This window comes from Orycteropus afer, unplaced genomic scaffold, assembly GCF_000298275.1.
Source record: "Orycteropus afer afer isolate SDZICR_OR568_19922 unplaced genomic scaffold, OryAfe1.0 scaffold00009, whole genome shotgun sequence".
In the NCBI taxonomy this organism is placed as follows: Eukaryota; Metazoa; Chordata; class Mammalia; order Tubulidentata; family Orycteropodidae; genus Orycteropus; species Orycteropus afer.
The window spans coordinates 11,270,615-11,295,063 of NW_006921596.1; the positions used below are offsets into that span (position 1 = coordinate 11,270,615).

Consider the following 24,449-nt stretch of genomic DNA (forward strand, 5'->3'; position numbering starts at 1 on the left):
TTTCCTAGGAGATGTGTACATTGGTGAAATATGGGAGGTGCCCTTGAAGATCAGCTGAGCAAAAGCATGGGGGTTCCTGTGTGTTCTGCTGAAGAGTTTGAGTTTTAGGTTAAGAGCAGAAGCCCTTCTGGCTCCTTCATAAACCCATCAGAGAGTCACATAGGACCCTTCTTTGGGGTAAGGATCCAAAGTGAGATCTCTTCTTAGGACCCCCTGGGGAGACTCTAGGTTAGGTCCTGTGTCCAAGTTGGCTCAAGCAAATGGATCAGGGACATTTTCTGATCTTGTCTTTGAAGTTCCTGGGTCTTGTATAGTGTTTCTTACAGGGTTGTAGTCTGAGAAAATATTACTTTCTAAAAAAACACTGTGGAAACTAACTTTTTAAGTACAATTGGCTCCATCTCAGTTGACCTCAATTCCTACCAGAAAAATTCAGAACAAGATGCTTGCTTCCTTGTGGCCTGTGACGTCACCTCGAATATCCCAAAGCTGTATTCTTACCTGACCCCAAGAGGGCCTTAACATCCCTGCTTTCTCTTCCTCTAGGAGCTCGTAGGCGAAGTTTTCCGAGAAACACTCAGCGAGGAGGAGGAGGAGGACTTTCGACTGGAAGGTACTTGAAGTCCGTTGCTCTCTTCCTGGAGCAGTGAGGTGGCGGGAGGGAGGGTGTGGTCTACCATTTGCCCCTGGTAATCTCCAGAAAACCTAAAGATGAGGCTAAGGACAAGGAGTCTTGACTCTCAGTGAGGGGAGTGGGGTGGGGTGGGGTGAGATGGGCGTGAGGAGCAGGAGAGAAGGGCAGCTCTTCACAGGTCCAAGCATGAATTGGAGCCAGCCCACCCAGTTCCCATTCTGGCTCTCCTCTGTATTAGCTATAGGGCCTTGGACAAGTTGTCTAACTTCAGCTAACCTCCTCTGGGGGTATAACAGTAGCTACCTCCTAGGGCTGTGTGTGAAGCCCCTTACTACATGAAGTAGCTATTGCATTTCTCCATTCACATCACTCATGCGGTACACAGGGTGTGTGCACACACACATGCACCAGCTGCCTCTCCCCTCTCTCCGCTGTGGCTCTTACTCCTTCTTTTCTTCAAGAAGCGTCATGTCACAGAAAGATACTGAACTAGAGGGCTGGCTGGCCAGTGGCCTGCTGGTTAGACTTTAGGCCACACACCTTTCTGAGCCTCAGTTTCTACATTTGTAGAATGGGAATGAGCTTTTTGCCCACTTAACTCCCAGAGTGGGTGCAGGGAGTGGATGATATCTTGAAGCTGAAGGCGTTTGCTGAATGGAATAGTGTTTTCATTTTTTATTCAGAATCAGGGAAGGGAATTGTCCAGGTGGCATACCCATGGACAGTGAGGACTGCTCTGCTGAGACAAGGGCAGGCAGCTGACTGGAGAGCTGGGAGGCCATGGCCCACTGGTCACTGAGGAATCTACACCTTGAGGTTCTCTGGGGCCTCAAGAGGAGAACAGATAGTGTCAGGATGTTCCCCGGGGGAGCCGAGGCCAGAGCTGAAGATTGTGGTCACATCTGGCCTGGGAGCTGTTAGAAATGCAGACTCCAGCTTTATCCCAGACCCGCTGGGTCAGAATCTGCATGTTGACAAGCTGCCCAAGTGATCTGAATACATACTGAATTTGAGAAGCACTGTTCTAAGAGATTCTCTCAGTTGCCTGGAAGTTGGAAGCAGACTGGGGATCATGTTTTGTCAAGCATGATACCATAGTGGGCCAAACCTTGCTCAAATACAAGCAGGTCTCACGGACAGAAAGCTTTGTCTACCTTTGAGGTGTTTCCTTTGCATGTGTTTACCTGTGGAACTAGTGCTTGCACCCACGGATTCAGTGGCTATGATTTCCATCATTCCCTGTGCTCCTCCAAGCCTCAGCTCTCATCCTTGGCTCTGAAGAGAGATGCCAGAATTTGGTGCCTAGAAGAGGGCTGCAGGATGTAAGCTCTGGGTATTGACATTGATTCATGGACTTACACACTCATTCCATTTATCTCATTACTCACTCATTCACATGGTGACTTATTGACAAGTTCATTCTTTTATCCATCCATCACCCATTCACTATCCAGCCTCCCAACCACTCATCTATTTCTTTCCACCTATCCGCCCACACATCCATGACTCCATCCATCCATCCATTACTCCATCTGTCATCCACTCATCCTTCCTATTGTCTGTTCATTCATCTACCTACTCTTCCATCAGCCAGTCATACCTCATCCTTCATCCATCAACCAACCATCTTCCATCCTTCATCCATCCATTGATTTATCATCCATCCACTCATCCCTTAATCCATTTAACCATCTTCCATTTATTCTTTCTTCTATAGTTCTATTTGTCTTTCCATTAAAGGAGCCATAGTAGTACAATGGTTAAGAGTTCCGACTGCTAACTGAAAGGTCAGTGGTTCAAACCTACAAGCCATTCCATGGGTGAAAGATGAGGCAGTCTGCTCCCATAAAGATTTGGAGCCTTGGAAACCCTATGGTGCAGTTCTGCTCTTCCGTAGGGGTTCTATGAGTGAGAATCAACTCAGTGGCAGTGGGTGTGGTGGTCTTTCCATCTACTTATCATTTATTGGATCATTGGTTAGTTTATTGGTTAGAGTAAAAAACTAAGTTCTTTTCTATTTCATTGAGGCTAAGCCTGAAATCATGTCATGTCATTTGTTTCAAATTAGATGTCTTTACCTGCGAATGAACATGAAATGACCTGCCCCTGGAACCCACCTACCTCTGAAAGGGAGGGTCCCTTTGCTTAATGTCTCTGTTCAGAGCATTAACCCTTTTGTGAAACAGAAGTGGCACTGGGCTAGGAGCCTGAAGAGCTGGCTCCCCTCCCACCTGGGGCAGTGCCTTGTGATCTTGGGCTGGTCCCTCCTTCTCTGGGCCTCCCCCTCCCACTCTATAACATGGTTAGGGATGTGAAGCTGGACTGAGCACTCAGAGGATGTAGGCAATGTGCAGGGAGGACACAGGTCCCACCAGCTGTCTGCGAAAGGGTGTGTGGTTGGTGGACAGTCAGTCTGACACTGCAGATGGCCCTCAGGTGCATACCAAGCTTTGACAGCAGCGTGAGTGCCACCACTGATGAGGATGGAGGTCGGGAGCCACTAGCCTGCCTCAGTTTCCCACTTAGGGGTTGGTCTAGGCTACTGATAGTCACTTTTGAGCTCTTTCTTTCAAACAAAAGCTATTTTGGTCCTCTAGTGCTGCTCTGACTGAAAATACCACAAATGGATGGCTTTAACAAACGGATTTCTTCTCCTACATTTAGGAGGCTGGAAGTCCAAGTTCAGAGTGCCAGCTCTAGGGGCTGGGTGAAAACCCCTTGACCTTGGGCTTCAGCTCTGCCTCTTGCTCCTGGCCCACTGAAGCTAGAGCCATCTCTTAACCCAGGGAGCTGCTGGCTACTGAGAGTGACAAACCTGAAGTCGACAAGTGAAATGGCACAGTCCCCAAATTACCAAGCAACGTGGCAGGCCGTTAATTCAAGTCCAGAAACTGTCTCAAGATCGGCAGACAGCATGACAGGCCACTGAGATGAAGATTTGACCAAATGCAGGACCCAGATGTCCCAAAAAGCTAGAGACCTTTCTCAAAGCATCTTGTTATATACTGGAAGCAAACCACACCCCCCTAAGACAGCTACTCAGCTGCTCACAGTTTCCACCATGGAGTTGATTACTAGTCTCATCATGGGGAATAACTGTATCTATAACCAGCTGCCCAGCCACTCACTCAAAACCAGTCCCAGCCAAGTTGACACACAACCTTAACTACCACAAAAGCTTACAGAGGAGCACAAAACGTAAAATAGACAAAACAGCTTGCAGAAAGATGCATATAAGATTATCTTTCATGTAAAGAAAGGTACTACCCTGTATTTTCTTTGGTTACCATAAAAACTGGTTTCTGCCAAGTCAGTTCTGACTCATGCTGACCTCGTGCGTGTCAGAATAGAACTGTGCTGCATAGGGTTTTCAATGGCTGATTTTTCAGAAGTAAATCACCAGGCCTTTCTTCTGAGGCACCTCTGATTGGACTCAAATCACTAACTTTTCAGTTAGTACCCAAGTGTGTTAACTGTTTGCACCACCCGGTGCCTCCTTGGCTTACCGTGTATGTGCTTGTGTAGGTAGAGGTCTTGACAGGCCATAACAGTGCTTCCTTCCGAACCTGGGAAAAGAAGATTAAAATTAGAAAGGGCAGTCAAAGAGAACTTTAGTATTATCTGTAATTAATGTTTGAATTTTTACAAGAAGATGTAATCCATATCCCGGGTAAAATTAAAATTAATGATAGAATTAAACACTAACACAAGTAAGTGTGGGGCTGCTCTGGTTTAGGCCAGGTGGGGACCTGGACCTGTTTGCTGGACCCCTGAGGTTCCCTGGACAGACTCTGGGCCCAATGACCCTTGGCATAGCAGTCTGGAGCCACCCGCCATGGCTGGGCCATGGTTGTGGACTGCAGCCACCACATGGCTGGGCCTGGTGAGACAGGTGCCAGCTGAGTCCTGGCCACAGAGAACCATCACCTGCCTGCAGACCTGAGGCTACAGATGTCCCTCTGTGCTACTGGCCATGGGAGAAGAAGCTGAATCCTGAATCTCTCCTTTGTCTTCCTGTTGGCCAAGTTCATTGCCTCTTGGCGGGCTGGAGGGCTGTTTAAGGGAGGAAAAAAAGGCCATCTGAGGCATGAAGATAAAAAGGAGTCTTTAGCCATCCTAGGAGAGGATGGCTTTAGCTCCTGCGTTGTTATGTAAAGCCAGCCCTAATCCAGCCATCTTAACTGCCTTAACTGGCCAGCTGGGAGCATGAGGGCTAGGAGATTAAGGCCCAGCTTGGTGAGGGGGCTGGGGCTGCAGAGTTCCTTTTGAACAGTGGAAAGGACAAAGTAAACATCAAAGGCCCCAGCTCAGTGAGCTGACTGGGTGTGGCAGGGTGGAGGGGTCAAGCTTGTAGGGGGAGGTAGGAGAGAGGGACCCACCCTCTGCTGACACAACAGGGGTCTGAGGATAGCAGAGGGTGACCCCGTATTCACCTTCAACATCCACCTGGCTTCCCCTCCTCCTCATGGGCAGGACACCAGCTGGTGGCAGCCTGTGGCTTGTGCCCTGAGATGGAAATTGGTGCCAGGCCTGTTTGGCAGATCCGTGTCAGTCTGAGTGGCCCCAGGAAATGCCAGATCTAAGGATGTCCTCCTCACCTATCTCAGGCTGCAACTGCTGCCCTGTCCCCCTCCCTGACTCTCCATTGAAAATTCCCCATCGAAAGAGAAAGACTATAAATGACTGCTAGTCCCTTCTCTTTGCCTGTCTACCCAGTGTTGGCCCTGACCCTGGCCCTGACCAGCCTCTTGGCTCTCTCCTGTGTGTCATCACCCTCTTGGCCTCTGTCCACTGTCCCCAGCAGCCCTGAGTATGTGTTTCTTGTCCCTTGACCTCTTTGCTTGGGGTGAAAGTGGGCAGCGGGCTGCCTGCCTGGCATCTCTGTAGACAGCTGACTCTGCAGAGCCCAGTCCAGGTCAATGGCTCCGCCGCTCATAAAGGAGGCTCACAAAGCCACTGAAAGCAGGTATCCCCTCCCCTCGGGGGCCCAGCGGTCCATCCAGGCTCCCACGCTGCTGCTGGCCAGGCCTTGTTTACCCAGTGGTCCCTTCTCCACTGGCCTCACCCTGGGGGTGGACCTGCAGGGCTCTGTTCCCGGCCTGAGGGGTAAGTGCTGGGGGAGAGGCTGGCTCTACCATGTAGGGCAGTGGTATTGGGACTGAGACCTGGGGGCTAAGCACTCACAGCCTGTCTGAATCTGCCCTTGCCCCAAACCCTGCCTTCTTTGTCAGTCCACCAGGCACAACCTCCTTTATTCTGATTCTCAGGTAATTTGCACGGGCTTTTAAAGTTAGATCTGGTACAGCCTGGCTTTATCACAACTCACTGTGCAACGTTGGGAAAGTCACTTAACTTCTCTGTGCTTCAGTTTCTTCATTAGAAGTGGTCCTAGCATTTGTCCTCAAGGTGAAGAGAGTGAGGCCACTCATGTAGGCCTTGGTACAACCCTGGTCCATACATTGCAGAGCAAGGTGTCATGACTTACCATTGCATGCTACCACTCAATGAATCGAACCCATGGCCACCCCTTATGTGTCAGAGGGCAACTGTGCTCCATAGGGTTTTCAATGGCTGATTTTTCAGTAGATTGCCAGGCCTTTCTTTGGAAGTACCTCTGGGTAGATTCCAACCTCCAACCTTTCCTTTAGCAGCCAAGTACATTAACGGTTTACACCACATAGGGACTCCATTTGTTTCACAGTTTTCTTTGTGAGACCAACCCATGTGTATAATGATTTACCTGTTCTGGTTTGGTTAAGATCAAAGAAAGCCTAGTGCCTAAGGCATTTATTTGATTGCTAACCAGAAGGCTGGCACTTCAAACCCACCAGTTACTCCTCAGAAGGAAGGTTGGGGCAATCTCCTTCCATAGAGATACCACCTCGGAAACTCAAAGATGGGTCACTGTGAGTTGAATCTGACTTGATGGCCATGAGTTTGGTTTGGTTTTTGGTCCTATTAAACCCCAAAACCAAACCCACTGCCATCAAGTCAATTCCAATCCATAGTCAGACCACCACTGGGTTTCCAAGGTTGTAAATCTTTACAACAGTGGATGGCCTCATCATCCTCCCATGGAGCAGCTGGTGGGTTTGAACCACCAACCTTCTCTTTATCATCCAAATGCCTTACCCTCTATGTCACCAGAGCTCCTTCAGTCCTATTAGAAACTCTCAGTTTTTCCTTGGTCTGAAATGACGTTAAGTACTTAAATAAATACTTACTGGAAGAATGAAAGTTGTACCCATGAAGTCACTGAAGTCAAGCAGTCCCTCCCCTTGGGGAGCCTTTAGTTTCATAGGGTCCAGTTTTCTTTGTGAGACTAACTCACAACCAACTTATAGTTGGTGAAGTAAAGCCCAAGAGAAGTGACCTGTCCGAGGTCACATGCAAACTGAGGAGAGAACCCCTTCCCCATTCAGCATGTGTTTATTGAACTCCTACATGTGGGGGGGGGCCTGCTAGGTGTGAATATATAATAAGCCAGCAGCTGAGCACCCACATTTCTGGTGCTTTGCCGAGAGGTAAAACCCAGCGAGGAGCTGGCATTTCAGCTGAGATAGGGATTCCAGGGAGAAGTCAGCCGTGGGAGGATATGGAGAGAGAGCAGCCAGGAGAAGTGAGCAAAACCCTGAAGAGAAGAAACTTGGTGTTTGGAGAAGAACAGAAAGGAAGCCAGTGTGGTAGGAGGAGACATCAGGGGATGAAGGTGGAGCCTGGGTCAAGCCACTCACTTTTGAAGAGAAACCATTGGAGAGTTTTAGGTAGATGAGTGCTAGACTCTGACTTCCATTTTAATAAGATAACTCTGCTCCAAGAATGGTGGACCATGTGGGCAGGGAGGCAGGAGTGGATGAGAGAGCAAGAATACTTGGTGATTACAATAGTGCAAGCGAGAGGGACTGAGCACTGGCCTTGGGTGGGAGCTGTGAGGCCAGAGAGAAGTGGACGGGTCTGGGATGTGTGGGTGGTAGAGGGTGGTGGAATTGATAGGGTAGATGAGGGAAAGAAAGGGATCATGGATGACACCTTAGATTTCTGGCTTAAGGAACTAAGCAAACTAAAATAGTGTCATTCCTGAGGTAGACGTTTTGGCAGCTGACACCCAAGGTTTCTGTTTTTAGGCATGTTGGGTTTGAGATGCCTGTTCCCCATCCACATGGAGATGCTGAGTAGACAGTTAGATGCATGAGTCTGGTGTTTAGGGGACAGATGGGCTAGAGAGAGTCAGGACTTCTCCCCAGGAAGTAGCTGTAGACAGTTCTGTGAGCCTCCCAGGCAATCTCCCAAGCATGGCTAGCTGATTGCTTCCCTGGAAGTGTGACAGGAAAGGAGACTCACTGGAGAGCAGCAGGGACCAGCTTGAGGGGACAGGCAGGCCACACCTGCTGGCTCCTCTCCCCTCAGTTCAGAGCCTGTCCTGTCAGGGAGTGTCAGTCGGCCCTGACTCCACTCTGCTGCGGTCCCCCAGAAGGCCGAGTTTCCGCGCGGTGACAGAGAACAAGCGGACTTTGTTACCTAGGCAGCTTCTCTCAAGTCTGTTCTTCATAAAAGCTCAGCTTGAACAGTGGAAATTCTGATTTGTGTCAGATACTGAGGAGGCTTTAATAGTTTCAAGTAGCTTGGGGTTAGATTTTAAAAGTTGAATTTCATCACATGTTTTAACTTGGGTGGGGATGGGGGGAGAGTGGAAGGGACATGATATTTTTAGCCCAAAGAGGGATCTTTTTTTCCCCCTCTCTTTCTCCTGGCATTTTCCCCTCCCTCCCTGAGCAGATGTTTTGTCTCAATCCTATTCAAACCTCAAAGCAGAGTGGCCGTCAACTTTACACTCTAATGAGAAAAGAAAGTCCAGCATGCTATTTGTTGGGAAGGCTATTTTTTTCCCCATTCTTCTTTCCACTCAGTCACAACTGGTCCTTAAGTAAAATCTTCTGACAGTCACATGCAGCCTGGGAGACAGGATCACGGAGAAAAAGACCCCGAGTGGCAGTTCTGGTCCCAGCAAGGACTAGACGGATGGCTGCTGGTGGAAATAGCCAGGAACCGCTCGAGAGAGTACTACAGGGGAAGTTACTGTTTTTGTTTTGTTGTTTTTCCTTAAAAGCAGGGGCTAAAAGTGATGGATTAGTTAAGTCAGGATCCTGTTAGTTTTTTTTGGAAACTCAAACTTGCTTGAATTTTTGGCTCATGGAACTAAAAAGTCCCAGTGTAGATCTTGCTCAAAAAGGCCTGCCTGTGTCCAGAAGCTCAAGACATGTCATCAACACACACACACACTCACACACACATACTCTCTCACACTCACACGTACATGCATACTCTCACACACATATACATACACATGTACTCATTCACACTAACACATATGCACATACACACTCATATACTGTCGTATGCATCCATACACATCTATTCTCACACATGCACTCACACACATACTCATACACAAACATGCATATGCATGCACATACACACTCACATACTTATTCACACTAACACACATGTACTCTCACACAGGCTTACACACATACTCAGCATTCACATACATATTCTTGTGCACACACACACAAATGCTCACACTTTCACAGACACATATGCATGAGTTCTCTTCATCTCTCTCTGTCTCTTTCACTCCTCTTTCCCTTTCCATAGTCCCTCCCTCTACCCTCCTGTGTTAGCCTCTCCCTCAAAGGTGGCAAAGATGGTTGCCTTAGCTCTGGGCACTCACCTCCTAGGAAGTCGGCAGTCTCAGGAAGAGAGCTCCCAAGTCCCAGTATTTCTTGTGGAAGACTGATCTTACTTCACTGCCCAGATTGGATGCAGGCTTATATAATTTTGGGGGTTCTTTTTTAAGGAAAAGAATACTCAACTCTTTAATGACCTTGAACAGGATGTATATACCCTGCTGAACCTAAATAAATATATCTGTCCCTCAGCTTCCCTTAGTGCAATCCCAGAACTGCCTGTATTTGCCATCTGAGACGGGGAAGTATGGTCAAGTCAGAATGGACACAATGACCTAACTTCATAGTGCTTCACAGTAAGGTTTCCTTTGGTACTGACTCAGGACCAGTCACCGTGGCCAGTGGGACCGAATTAGCTAGGTCAGGCCTGGGGCCTGGGTACACACCTGAAGCTGGTGTGGGATCCGCCCTCCACAAACCATGTGGACTGAGAGTGAAGGAAGGGTGGCTCCTCAAAAGAAACCCAGGATGCTATTCTCAGAAGAATAGGAATGGCTGCTGGACAGGTGGGAACAGGTGTCAACTATTGTGGTGTGAGAGGGGGGTGAGCCATGGCCAGGAGCCAAGAACCTGGCACTTGAGTTCTGTTTCCACACCTGGGTTCAAATACTCGTTCTACTTCTTACCATTCTTTCATTTAAAAAAAAAAATTATTATTATTATACACCTATTGTGTGACAGGCACTGTACTATATGTTGGGACTACAGTAGAAAGAGTCAGACAGTTAAGTGAGTAATAATAATAATAATAGTGTAACACAGAACACAACTGCAAACTGAAAGGTTAGTGGTTTGAGTCTATCCAGAGGCACCTCAGAAGGAAGGGCTGGCAATCTGCCTCTAAAAATCCAGCCATCAAAAGCTCTGGGAGCATAGTTCAACTCTGACAGACATGAGGTCCCTAGGGTCTGAATCAACCTGAAGACAACAGGGTTTTTGGTTTTAGCAAGGACACCTATCCTAGCCCCTCGTGACATGAGGGCTTGCTTCCCAGAGAAAGTAAGGCTTGAACAGGAAACTTGAAGGATGAGCAGGAGTTGGAGAGACAGGAAGAGTGTTCTTGACAGGGATAACAGTGTGAGAGCACAGCAGGGTCAAAGAATGGAAAAAAGTTCCACAAAGAGATGGGCAGAGAGGTGGCAGCAGCCAGGGATATGGCTGGCGTCAGAGAACCACATGGAAGCCTTCGGGCTCAGCCTTAGGAGAAAGAGAGCTCCTGATGGGTCTTAAGGAGTCTCTGGAGGGTACAGATGGTTTGTGCTTGACTAGTAACTTAAAGGTTGGAGGTTTGAACCCATTCAGCATTGCTGCAGAAAAAAGGCCTGGTGATCAGTTTCCATAAGTATTTTTGTTTCCTAGTGTCATCGAGTCTATCTGACTGATGGCAACAGCCAAGAAAACCCTGTGGTGGAGCAGGTCTATTCTGTTACACACAGGGTCACCATGAGTCAGAAGTGACTGGGTGGCAACAGATTTGGCTTGGGTTTTGGGTTGTGCAAATAATTAATGCACCTAGCTGCTAACCAAAAGCTTGGCAGTTTGAGTCCATGCAGAGGTGCCTAGGAAGAAAGGTCTGGTGATCTACTTCCAAAAAAAAAAAAAAATAGCCACGGAAAGCAATTCTACTCTGACACACATGGGGTTGCCATGGGTTGGAATCAGCTTGCCAGTAACTGGTTGGAGGGTTTTAAGGAAGAAAACAGCTTGATCAATTTTGCTTTGTAACCTTAGCTTCCTCTGCTAATAGTAACAGCCCTCAAGGAGTTATTAAGAGGATTTCATGAAATAATATGTGCAACAGATGAGCATACAGTCACCCCCCATTATGCACAACAATTACTAACTTCACCAGCATCTCCAGAGCAGCCTGCTTATGTGTGAGCCTGCGTTTACAAACAGATTTGGGCATCGCCTCTCTTTTCCAGAACCCTCAGTCCCCAAGGAGAACCTGGCGCAGATTATGCAAGAAACCATTTGGCCTGGAATGTACATATGATATCTCTCTCTTTTTACTGGCAGCAGATTTACCCGTCTAATTATATTTGGCGTAGGCTAATATTAAAGTTCATCTGCATTCCCTCACAGCTGCTGTCGGAGGGTTGGGGACTCAGAAACATCCTGGCAAGACACCCTGAGACTAAAATATTTGCAGCAGATAACCTGTGTATGGACAATTGAGAAATGACTCTGGATACATTAGGGCAAGTGTCCAAATACCAGCAAGGAAGCCCTGGCTTGTGTTAAATCTTACATTATATCAGCAGAGAAGGATTTGCCAGGTAACGCCTGAGAGGAGTCCGCCATGCATTGAAGTATAAGTAATTTCTGGTCTTCAGTGAGGCTGACTTCGTCATGACTGTGTTTCAAATTTCAGTCTCTTCCTAAATTTAACATCAACCAGGCCTTCCTGGATTATGTTAAGATTAGCTGGCATTGGCTGATATCATTCAGGGTTTGGATTTAGCTCTTTTCAGCCACCCCTTCTTCCCATGCCAGTTCCCAGCCTCAGTCAAGCCAGAACTTACATGTGTGTGTTGTACAGCCTTATCTTACCTGCAGCTTCTGGTGCCATTCAGAAGAGGGCCACGGGTTTCCTGCTTTGAGGGTGCATGGGATGTGCTCGGCGCTGGGGGCAGCTCTGGAGCAGTGGCAAGCAGGGCCCCAGTGGTCAAGAATAATTGCAGTCTCCTGGGCATATAGGTCCCTGGGTGGCACAAACAGTTTGTGTTCAACTACTAACATAAAGGTTGGTGGTTCAAACCCACCCAGCAGCACCATGGGAGAAAGGCCTGGAGATCTGCTTCTGTAAGGATTACAGCCAAGAGAGCCCTACGGAGCCCTACTCTGTAACACAGGGGTCGCCATGAGTCTGAATTGACTTGACAGCAACAGGTTTGTAGCTGGGCGGATGTGCAGGCACGTGTGTAGTGATCAGAAGATTCCGAAGGGGTGGTGCAGGATAATGTGCTAGATGGAATGAGAGGAGACAGCACTCTGCTAGGACCAAAGCACATTTGTGCAAACTCGAAAAAGATGTCCCTCCTCGAGACGCTTTTTGGCCATCTGTCCGGAAACATCATAAGCAGTGCACAAATCTGCTATGCTGATCACTTGCAGGGTGCCTCCTGGAGTTGGACAGTGCACACAGGTCCCTAACTCCTAATTAACCTCCAACCTAGGGGGAAGAGCCCCAAAGTACTAGTCCCACTGCCAGGCTGCTTGGGAGGGTGGGGCTGTAGGAGGCCCGATCTGCTTTATTTCACAGCATTTCTTCTTTCCGTGCTATTTGGGTGGCGCCAGCTGTCAGCAGCTTGGGCTGGATGGGCTGTGCCATCCTGCTGCCTGGATCACTACTATTTGCCAGAGTAAACAGTCCTGAGAAAGTGACCATGGCTGTCCCAGCGTGCAGTCTCATGAGCTGCTGATGTCTCCCTTGGGGCCGGCCTGGGCATGGGACTCCAGACCCACGATCAAAGCAGCCAGCTTGCAGGTATTTCCTCGCTCTCCCCAGTGGATGCTCCCCAGTGGACGTTCACACACATTCTACTTCTTCTCCCCCCACTTTTTTTTTTTTTTAACTGGGGGAGGGGAGAAGGAAGAGCCTGTCTTTGATCTCAGCAGAGGAAAAAAGTCTGTTCTGTTCAGGCTTTTGGCAAACACAACAAACAGTGTTTAAAATTTAACTTTGCTTAATTAATTAGTAATTCTGTTTAATGCTGTCTGATCTCCCTCCAAAAGGTATTTTGAAGCTTGAGAAGGGAACATCAAAGGGAGCTGGGTGAAGATGGTCAAGTAATGCATTTAATCTGGCAGTTGCTGGGAGTGGAGAGATGCCAGGTTGGAAGCTAATGTGGGAGAGAGCCGTCATCTAGTAAACAGTGAGAGTTGGCTTCTCGTGGCTGCAGCACGAGGAGGGGCAAGGGGTGGCTTCCCAAAGAAGGCATTCCACACACCGCCTCCAGGACTGTTAGGGCTGACAATGGATTTTCAGGAAGCAGAGTTGCCATTGCCCTTCTGCCAGGGCCACTGCGGATGGTGGGATGGTCGGGCAGGTTGTATACTGCACAAGAGTTGCCAGTTGAGCAGGCATAGTGGCTGAAATCCGTCCTGTACCCTGTTTGTTAAACATGCACTCTGGTGTTTGGTTTGGTTTGGTTTGTTTCTTTTGGAGGGAAGGATGCTGCATTTGCCTAAAGCAGCAGTCCCCAAAGTTTTTCTATAAAGAGGCAGGATAGTAAACATTTTGGGCTGTGTATGCCACAGTTGTTGTTGTTAGGTGCCGTCGAGTTGCTTCCGACTCATAGCGACCCTATGCACAGCAGAACGAAATACCGCCCGATCCCATGCCAGCTCCATGATCCTTGCTACACTTGAGCCCATTGTCGCAGCCACCCTGTCAATCCATCTTGTTGAAGGCCTTCCCCTCTTTTGTCGACCCTTCTCCACCTTACCAAGCATGACATCCTTCTCCAGGGAACAGTCCCCTCTCATAACATGACTAAAGTAGGCAAGACGAAGTCTGGCCATTCTTGCTTCCAAGGAGCATCTCGGCTGCACTTCCTCCAGGACAGATCTGTTACTTCTTTTAGCAGTCCATGGTACTTTCAGCATTCCTCACCAGCACCACAACTCAAAAGCATCAACTCTTCTTCAGTCTTCCTTATTCATTGTCCAGCTCTCACACGCATACGAGGCAATTAGAAATATCATGGCCTGTGTCAGGCGCACCTTAGTCCTGAAGGAGACATCCTTGCTCCTCAGCAGTCTGTTGCAACTATTCAACTGTGCCATTGTAGAGTGACCGGAGCCATAGGCGGTGTGCGTGAGTGTGGCTGGGTCCCAGTAAAACCTTCTTCATAAAAACAAGTGGTGGGCTGTGGGCCACATTTGGCCCTTAGATTTCAGGTTGCCAACCCCTGCCCCAAGTCCGCCAGAGGTGCTTCGTAGGCAGCTGAGAAGCTCTGCATTCCTCCTAATGCCACCCATTCCTTCCTGGTCTCTTCCTTTTCTTCCAGTTCACAGCATCACCTGCTGTGACTGGAACTTGCTAGTGAAGGAGCAATCCCCTGAAATTGTGCCCCCCAAAAATAATTGCTGAGAAAAAAATGGCTGGGCTGAACAGGCATAAGGAACAGAGAATGGCCTGGGACTCTGGTTCCAAAGACTGTCTTTACAGAGTGTTGTTAGTCCCCTGCTGGGTTGACCAGGGCAGCCTGTGGCAGGTACCCTACACCTGCTCATAGCCATCGATGCGGCTTTCTGTCTGAAGACGGATGGCAATTTGTCCTCCTCAGGGATGGCTGGGGGCAGGTGGCAGTTTGACTCTTGTGTCTGAGGGTTCACATGTGGCTCTCTGCCTCTGTCTGCATAGGTTTTGACTGGTTCTCTGCCACCTCTTCTGGCCATTGGGCAGAGGGTAGTGAAAAGACCAAAAGCCCTTTTTTGTCGAGACAGCAGGAGAGCCGAGTATCCTTTTTCCTGGCCCCCAGCATCTCAGAGCAAGGAGGGTTACAGTCCTACTGCCCATCTGTGCTGGAGGGGCACCCTGGTGGGCTCACTGACCACAAAGCAGTGTGGACATCAGGGTAGTTTTCTGAGCTGGGACAGGAGGAGGAACCTGCTAGTGACAACGGCTACATAGACCCTGCTGGTCTTTGGATAACAAACGTATGAAGTAGGTGAAGGGTCAAGAGGGATGTTTTCCACCTCCCAGGATGAGGAGAAAGGAAGGGAAGTCAGGGAGGACCTGAGGGAGAACAGACTCTCGCAAGCATGAGAGGAGGGAGGGAGGTACTCCTGAAAAGGAGCAAGCAGGGACAGAGGTTTCTTTTCTTCGGGTTTTATCAAGTGGAACTTGAAAGGCAACATTGAACCTGAAGGTAGTTTTCAGATAACTTCCCTTTGAACTTGAGGCTTGGTTTCGATAAGCCTGGCTGGCTTGCATCTCCAGCCAGGACCTCTGCCGAGGGAAGCAGCAGCTTTGAAGATGGAGCTGGGCTTTGTTTTCCTTTCTTCTTTTCTTCTTCTTCTTTTTTTTTTTTTTAATTCCCCTGCTGGGTGAATGGAGAACGTTGCAGGTCATGATGTCACTGTGGTTTCTCTAATGGGGCTTTTGGGGTGAGGAGGGTTGTTTGGACCTGTGCCATCAGCTGTGGGGACCATGGCTCATTTCTGTCCTTTGCAACAGATGCATTTATTGAGCACTTACTGTGTGTTGGCCACTGTGCTAAGTAAGCACATTTCTGGTTTCATCCTTCCAATAGCCCCATGAGGGAGCTCTATTTTATCTGCGTTTTGTAGATGAATGGATTGAGGGCTGACAAGCTGATCACCTTGTCCCAGGCTATCAGGGCAAGTCCGTGCTGGAGCCAGGATATGAACTCAGCCGTCTGAGCCTGAATGTGATCTCCCTGCTGTTCCTGCCTCCTGCGAGCTACGCTGTACTTGTAGAGAAGAAGTCCTAGAGACGCTGGAGCCTTCTGGACAAGGGTTCACTTAGTGCTGGTGATCGGGAGAGACACAGCTCCCCAACTCACTCAGAGAAACTGCTTGATCTTTTTGCCTCATTTTTTATCTTTCCAATGGGGATGACCACGGTGCCCATTTCTCTGTAACCTCGCCCACCAGTGACAGTGGCAGTTGCGGTCCAGCAGGGCACAGGTAGATTTGGGGTGGCGGAGTCAGGGTGGTCCAGGCCATGTGCTTGGCTCTCTTTGGGCCACTGGCTAATCACCCACCCAATTGTCTGGGAATTGGAGTCCCACCTTCCAGTGGGACTTGGGGACTGGATGGGACATCCCTTGCCATTGAGCTGTTTACCTGGGAGGAGTGGGGAGGGATGGGCTTTGTTTCCTCGATCATGCCAGAATCAAGTCAGTATCAGTGACTTTTCCCTAACAACCACTCCAACAGTGAGGCCACCAAGTGCCCCCAACCTGAAGGTCTTTTGGGGAGTCAGATATTTTTTAGTTTTGTTCCTCGTTGGCTTCATTCTGTTAACCCCCTCTCCCAACTCTAAGGGAGGAGCTAGGGTTTGTGATTGGAGTTAGGGCCTCAAGGTAGGCTCCTAACAGCACTGGGAAGTTGTGGCCTGGGCCTGGGGGCCAGTGCAGGATGGAGGCCCAGTTGGCTTAGACACAGTGGGTGGAGTTCTGGGACAGGTCCATCAGTTGCTGCCTTGAGTGGCTTTCCTGTCCTCACCTGTCTGGACTTGTGACCCAGAGACTTCCTGTCTTCAGCCTTCCCCACCCCTCCCTGCTCCCCAGTCCAGTCTGTGTGTATTTGAGATGATGCTTCTGTATCCATTTGTACTCCAAAAGCCTCACTTTTGAGACAACTTCGCGTCTTAGTTTCCAAGTACCACTATCGCAGAAATACCACAAGTGGGTGATGTTAAAGAAACAAAATTTATTTTCTCACAGTTTTAGACTAGAAGTCCAAACCAGGAGTTCAGTCATGTTGATTTGCTCCTTGTTGGTAGCCCTGGGCATTTCTTGGTTCCTTGCCTTGTAGAGGTATCCTCACATGCCCTGTTTTCCCTAGTATGTGCATGCGCTGGTCTCTGATTCTTTATATAACTCAAAAGTGATTAGGTTTAGGATCCACCCTACACCAGTATGATCTCCACTGACTGAATACATTCCATCAGATTGCATTGTGGAAGGTGGTTACATCCACACTTACAGTTCAATCCATAGTGCTTATCTCCCAATTGTCCTGATTCATAAGAGTAACTGGAGGTAGGGGGATCATTCCCCTGATGGTTTCTCAGAGCCCTGGGTGCTCAGCCCTTCACAGTCATAGCTTGTGGATCCACACAAGCACCCTCTGAGAAGGTACCTATATCACCCCCACTTTACAGCTGGGAAAACCAGTATGTCTAGAGAAGGTAGGGGACCCACCAGGGTTGTACATAGAGGGTTAGAACAGGTAGGCTCCCCACTTATCAGACCGACACATCTCCCTCCAAGCAGGTTGCGAGAGGCCCCAGGTCTCCTCTGACCTAAGCCAGCCTCACTCATACCTCACTGCTTGGGTTCAAATCCCAGATCCTTCTTCACTAGCAGAGAACATCACCTCTCTGTGTCTCAGTTTTCCTACCTGGAAAATGAAGCTAAGAGTTAGAGGCATTGGTGGTTCAGTGGTAGAATTTTTGCGTTCCATAAGGGAGACCCAGGTTCGATTCCCAGCCAGTGTACTTCATGTACAGCCATCACCTGTCTGTCAGTGGAGGCTTTTATGTCACAGTGATGCTGAACGGGTTTCATTGGAGCTTCCAGACCATGAGTCAGGGCCCACTCAATGGCAGCTAACAAGAACAACGATGAGTATATAGATATGTTATTTAAAATACAGTAATTGCCTCACGAGCTTGCGCTGAGGACTGTGAGTCCGTGCACAGCAAGTGTTGAGGAGTGCTCTGCAGGGCCTGGCACTGTGTTGGTTCATGGCCTGATCCTACCCACAGTGGCTGCCAAGGTAAGGGGCATGATGGGAAGTGCTTTAGACAACTGCTGGGAAAGAGCCCTGGGGCCCACAGGACAAGGGTGCTGAGGGAGAACAGAGGGCCACTCCTGGGTCCTCATCTGCAAAGATGGAGTATGTTGGGGGTGGCAGGGGTGGGTGTGAGGAGGTGCACAATCCCTCCACTTTATTTCCTGTCCTGGCAGCCTCATTTCTCCAGGCTTCTGGCTTTCCAGAAAGTCCAGTGTGCCTTGATTTCTGGTTGAGATAGCGGCCAAGTTGTCTCAGCAATTCACATGGTCAGTGTGGGGGTAGGTCCCTATAAAACAAGATAACAGAAGTCACTGCCCCAGGGGAGCTGGGAGAGTCTAATGAGAGAGTAGCTATGAACATGTTTTGGAAAAGCAAGTCCCCAGGGAAACCCAAGTCCCCTTAATCGGGCAGAGACCTAGGGGCAGAAGGGGCTAATGAGTCTTGTGGGAATTTTCAAGATTTGATGGAATTTTGTAGGCTGATGTCCTAGGTCAGAAAAGCTGGATGCTGCCCTACGCTGCCCTTTTGGATCTCATGGGGGTGTTTCACAGGAAAATAGTGTCAGTAGGTTACAAGCTTTCCATCTACCTCCCACTGCTCCTGGAAAGATGTACAAAGGACCAAGACTTTTGGCAGAGGGTGAGGACTCCCTGGGTGAGCAGAAGCTGAATGAAAGGGCTGTGTTGGAACGAAGTGAGCTTTCTCTCACACATACCACTGTGTGTGTGTGTGTTTGTGTGTGTACATGCTTGTGTGTATATGTATGTGTGCACACCTATGGATATACCCTTCACTGATGCAGCTGAGCCCAGTTGTTGCAACTCCTCCTGGTCACCCATCAGTGTCTTCGAGCATAGGCCATAGGATCAGCATGGAAGACAGGGAGACTGTGCAGAACATGGACATGCTTCCCAAGCTGTTCTATCTAGTCCCCAGAGCACCCCGGTTCTCATCTGCCTATCCACAGACTCTGCTCTGTGTACCTGTGCACCTCTAGATGGCATCTGGGCTGAAGGCTGCTTCTCTGAGTTGGAAGCAGGCTCCTGAGTGGCCGTTGTGGACACAGCCTGGAGGGGTCTCCCCTGGGCAGCCACCGGCAAGATGAGTGACTAGATAGAGAGATTGACTCCACCAAATGGACAGGGCAGGAACAGATACCACCACTCAAGTGAGAATGTCCCCACACCAGGCCTGGGGACAAAGTCACAGGGGAGCACAGCTGCCCCAGCTGCTACATCTGGACATGGGGAGCCCTTCCTGCCACACAACTGAAGCTCAGGGAGCTCCTCCTGATGCCTTCTCACTTGTCCTCCACAGTGGCCCTGCCGCCTGAGAAGACTGACGGGCCAGGCAGTACAGATGAGAAGAGGATGGAGAAAGCAAGTGAGCCTTGCCTGGGCTCCAAGAAGCAGCTGAAGTTTGAGGTAAGTTTTCTTTTGTGGCCCTAACTCTGGTTTCTTTCCTCAGGGTATATAGGTACATTTTGGGAGGAGGGCGGGTGAGCCATCTACATGTGAAAGCCTCTCTGTAGGAGGCCTCACCTCCACATCTGGGGCCTCTGCTGGCCCAGCAGAGCTCCCCAAGGACCATCAGATGGACCCCTGGCCTTTCCACATGCAGTGGTGGCCAAAGGATCCTGCTGAGCTGTGGCCAATGAGCCGGGGGAAGGATATGGGAGTGGGCGAGGGGAAACGAGACCCATCTTGCCCTGGCAGATCCCATTGTGTGACCACCTTGCTCTCTGGGCCTCAGGGTCCTTGTTGGTGAAACCTGCCCTCTAGCCCCTGAGGCTGTTCTGGGCAACCATATGGGCCTTTCAGGTGAAGGCAAGATAGTCAGGAGGCAGATGGCCTTGGGCAGTTCTCTGACTCTTTCTGGACATCAGTTTTCCTGTGTGTGGTCAATGAGAGGGATGGCCTCGGGGCAGGGATGTGTCCAGTCCAGTATGTGCCCTCCCAGAGTTCGTTGTGCACATCCTGTCCTCCTGCTGCTCCACCAACCCCAACAGTGTGTTGTTGTTGTTGTTAGGTGCCATCAAGTTGGCTCTGACTCATAGCGACCCTTGGTACAACAGAACAAGACACTGTATGGTCCAGCAGTGTATTAAGCTCCTTCTTTGCACCAAGTGCAACCAGAATGTTCCTTGGAAGTGAGAGAATGGCTAGACTTCGTCTCACCTACTTTGCTCATGTTGTCAGAAGGGACCATTCCCTGTAGAAGGATATCATTCTTGGTAAAGTAGAGGTCATTGAGGAAGGCAAAGGCCCTCAACAAGATGAATTGACACAGTGACTGCAAGATGGGCTCAGGCATAGCAGGGATTGTGAGGCTGGAGCAGTACCAGACAGTGTTGCTTTGTGTTGTACATAGGGTCACTGTGAGTCAGAGCCGACTCAACCTAACAACACCTAACAACAACAACAACAACATGCACCAAGCACAGTCAGTGCCAGGTGCCGAGGGATGCCTAAGCAAGCCTCCGCCCTGCCTACATAGAGCTGACGGGCTTTCCTGTCCCTTTTTACCTCCCTCCTTCCCTCTCTTCTTTCCTTCCTGAAGAATAGCTCTGGGGCCAGCAGGCCCTGGGTCAAATGCTAGCTGTGCCACTTCAAGGAAGTCCTTTAATATATCCATTGCTTTACATGGTTAATCTGTAAAATGGGGATAGTCACTGTATTGGTCTCAGAAGGATGTCTTGAGAATTATGAGTTAATGCATCTTAAGTGCTTTGTGGGTTGCCCAGTACTGAGCAAGCTCTCTCATTCTTCCTTCCAGCAGTTTAAACAGCAACTGCTGGATGCCGGGGGATCCAGCAGCAGGGGGTAGGCGTGGTCCCTGCCCTCATAGGGAGTGCACAGTGTGGCGAATGGGCAGATGAGAAAGCTGGCAGGCCCAGGAACTTGGTCAGGGATGTGACAGGATGTGGGAGCCTGGGAGGGGTCACCTGCATCCTATGGTGAGCAATGGACACTTTGTTAATTCCAGACTGTGCAGTGTCCAGACGAGGGTGCTGTGAGTGCAAGCAGAGATCAGGGAGGGTGGATATCCAAGTTGAGTCATTGCATGTAGGGGTAGGGTTGTGAGACAGTGACGCACGGGGGAGTTTGGAGAGAGAAGGCCATACAGGCAGAGGGGACAGCAGGAGCAAAGATCTGGAGGTGTGGCAGTGCTGCCATATGCCTGGGAACAGGAGGCTGCACTGTGTGGTACGGAGGAGGCTCGTGAGAGATCCAGCACACAGTGAGAGATGACATGGAAAGGGGACACGATGGTCACCAGGGGCCCTGGATGCAGGAGCTGAGGGGCAACAGGCCAGCCAGCGTTTCATTGAGGAGCTAGGGTTGCCAGTTTCTTCCAGGAAACTGGAAAGTCCTTCCCCATATCCTGAGCCCACTGGGTCCCTGTAGGGTCTTCAGGGGGCAGAGCCCAGCAAGCAAGGGAAGGCCCACACCCAAGCCTTTTGCTTCCTTGGAAGCCTGAGGGGGTCTTTCTGGAGAGAGGCTGGCTATGTGCCTAGGACTCAGCAATGGTCCTTAAGAAATCCAGGTGGCGAGCAGGGCAAGACGATGCACACATGACTGAGGGAGGGAGAGGTGGGGTGGTTACTTGATCCACTTCAAGCCAGATGGCTCTTGTAGAGCCAATTAGAGGGGCCAGAGAGAGGGAAACAGGTAACGACTCTCTGTGTGTGTGTGTGTGTGTGTGTGTCTAGGCATGTGCGTATTGTATCACATAGAACAGTGCCTCCGAGAGCAGTGTGGGCACTTGGCAGGTATCAGACGGGCAGATAAGAACTAAGGGAAGGCTGGCTTTGAACTCAGCGTGGGCTGGTCCAAGAGCTGCTGAAGGGAAAGGGCTTTGAGCTGCAGAAGCCAGGGGTGGGCACACCATGCTCGGGCACACTCCTGCCAGTGTTTGGAGCCGGGCACAGGCTGAGCCTGTCCTCAGGCCTGGCCAGCCAGGGCACAAGCTCTATGGCGGAGGAAGGGGAGGCAGACAGAGCAAGACCTGGGACAGAATGTTCTAGAGCATCTGTTTTTCTTTTCAGTGAATCTTGGGGATATTGACTGATTGATTGATTATGCTTTGGGTGCAAATTTACAGAGCAGAATTTGTTTTACATTCAACAGTTCATGTACATTTGGTTTCACTCCCTGATTACCATCCCCAACCCTAACCCACGCTCCTCCTCTCCCTTCCCTGTGACCCCTCCCCATCCCTGTGCCCTTCTTAGTTTTGCACTCCTGTCTGTCCAGCTTTCCCTCCAAGTGAATACTGCCTCCGTGGCTGATTACTCCAAGGGGTGTATCTCCATAGAGTAGCTGGGTGCATTGCCCTGGCTTGGGTGTTCTGCATGGAAGTCTTTCTACTGTCGAGCTGAGAGCCAGTCGTTGGGAGTGAGTCCTATCCTAGGCCTAAAGTGTATCCCAGGGCCATAGTCTTGGGGATCCCACCAGACTCCATCTGACCAGTAATTCTGGTTGTTGTTGTGTTTTTGAATTTTGTTCCACATTTGTCCTCCCACTCTATCCAAGATCTCCAGTTTTGATCCTTTCCCGAGTGGTTGGCATTGGTAGCCAGGCACCATCTAGTTCTTCTGATTTCGAGGGACATCATATCCTAGGGCTGATTGTTTCCAAATGCCCTTGGTTTTCTTCACTCTTCCTCACTTCAGATGAAAGGAGACCATTAGCTGCATCTGAGATGGCTGTTCAAAAGCTTTTAAGACCCCAGTTGCTACTCACAAAACTAGGTTGTGGAACAAGAGTTTTATGTATTACATTGCACCAATTGAGCCTGGTGTCGAATCTTGGGGATCTTAATGGCCTTTTGCAGAGCCTTTTTACATAAACAGCCATCTTTTCTAGAATTATCTGTCTTATGCTCAGGGGGCCTCCACATACATGGCTCAAGTGACAGGAGCTCACTGCTCTCAAGTCAGATTCTCTATGGTTAAGTCCTTCTGGTTGCCATGAATAAGGATAATAAGACTATTGTTGTATTAATAATCAGAGACCATCTTAAGAATAGATTTGATTCATTGAACACCAATGACCGAAGACCAGACAAGCTGTGGGATGAATTCATGGACATCATACATAAAGAAAGCAGAAAGTCATTAAAAAGACAGGGAAGAAAGAAAAGACCAAAATGGATGTCAGAAGAGACTCTGAAACTTGCTATTGAACATAGAGTAGCTAAAGCGAATGGAAGAAATGATGAAATAAAGAGGTGAACAGAAGATTTCAAAGAGCCACTCAAGAAGACAGAGTAAAGTATTGTAATGACATGTGCAAAAACCTAGAATTAGAAAACCAAAAGAGAAGAGCATACTTGGCATTTCTCAAGCTGAAAGAACTGAAGAAAAAATTCAAGCCTCAAGTTGCAATATTAAAGTATTCTATGGGCAAAATATTGAACTACATAGAGAGCATCAAAAGAAGATGGAAGGAATACATAGTCACTGTACCAAAAGAATTGGTCAGCGTTCAACCATTTCAGTAGGTAGCATACGATCAAGAACCAATGGTATTGAAGGAAGAAGTCCAGGCTGCACTAAAAGCATTGGTCAAAAATAAGGCTTCAGGAATTGACAGAATGCTAATTGAGATGTTTCAACAAATGGATGCAATGATTGAGGCACTCATTGGTTTATGCCAAGAAGTTTGGAAGACAGCTACCTGGCCAACAGACTGGAAGATACCCATATTTGTGCTAATTCCAAAGAAAGGTGATCCAACAGAATGGTGAAATTATTGAATATCATTAATACCACACACAACTAAAATTTTGTTGAGGATAATTACAAAAATGGTTGCAGTAGTACATCAACAGGGAACTGCCAGAAATTCTCATGGGATTCATAAAAGGACATGAAATGAGGGATATCATTGCTGATTTCAGATGGATCTTGGCTGAAAGCACAGAATACCAGAAAGATGTTTACCTGTGTTTTATTGACTATGTAAGACATTTGACTGTGTGGATCATAATAAATTACAGATAGCATTACAAAGAACAGGAATTCTGGAACACTTAATTGTGTTCATCAGGAACCTGTATGCAGACCAAGAGATAGTCGTTTGAACAGAACAAGGGGATACTGCATGATTTAAAATCAGGACAAATGTGTGTCAGGGTTGTATCCTTTCACCATACTTATTCAATCTGTATGCTGAGCAAATAATCTGAGAAGCTGAACTATATGAAGAATGCAGCATCAGGATTAGAGGAAGACTCATTAATAACATGTGATATGCAGATGACAATCTTGCTTACTGAATGAGAGTGAAGAGGACTTGAAACACTTAGTGATGAAGATAAAAGACAATAGCATTCAGTATGGATTGTACCTCAACATCAAGGAAACAAAAATCCCAATAAGCAACTTCATGATAAATGGAGAAGAGATTGAAGTTGTTAAGGATTTCATTTTACTTGGATCCATAGTCACACCTATGAAGGCAGCAGTTAAGAAATTAGATGAACATATTGCATTAGTCAATTATGCTGCAAAAGGCCTCTTTAAAATGTTAAAAAGCAAAGATGTCACGTTGAGGACTAAGGTGCAC

At 48.7% G+C, this 24,449-nt stretch overlaps 1 protein-coding gene across 1 annotated transcript in view; it reads left to right on the plus strand.

Annotated features, from left to right (window-relative positions):
• Positions 1-24,449, plus strand: part of NKD1 (NKD inhibitor of WNT signaling pathway 1) — a 109,304-nt gene that overhangs the window by 70,004 nt on the left and 14,851 nt on the right. The window contains exons 4-5 of the mRNA XM_007946990.2: positions 547-613; positions 19,195-19,301. Coding sequence (XP_007945181.1) covers positions 547-613; positions 19,195-19,301 — 174 coding nt within the window. The remainder of the gene's footprint in view (positions 1-546; positions 614-19,194; positions 19,302-24,449) is intronic.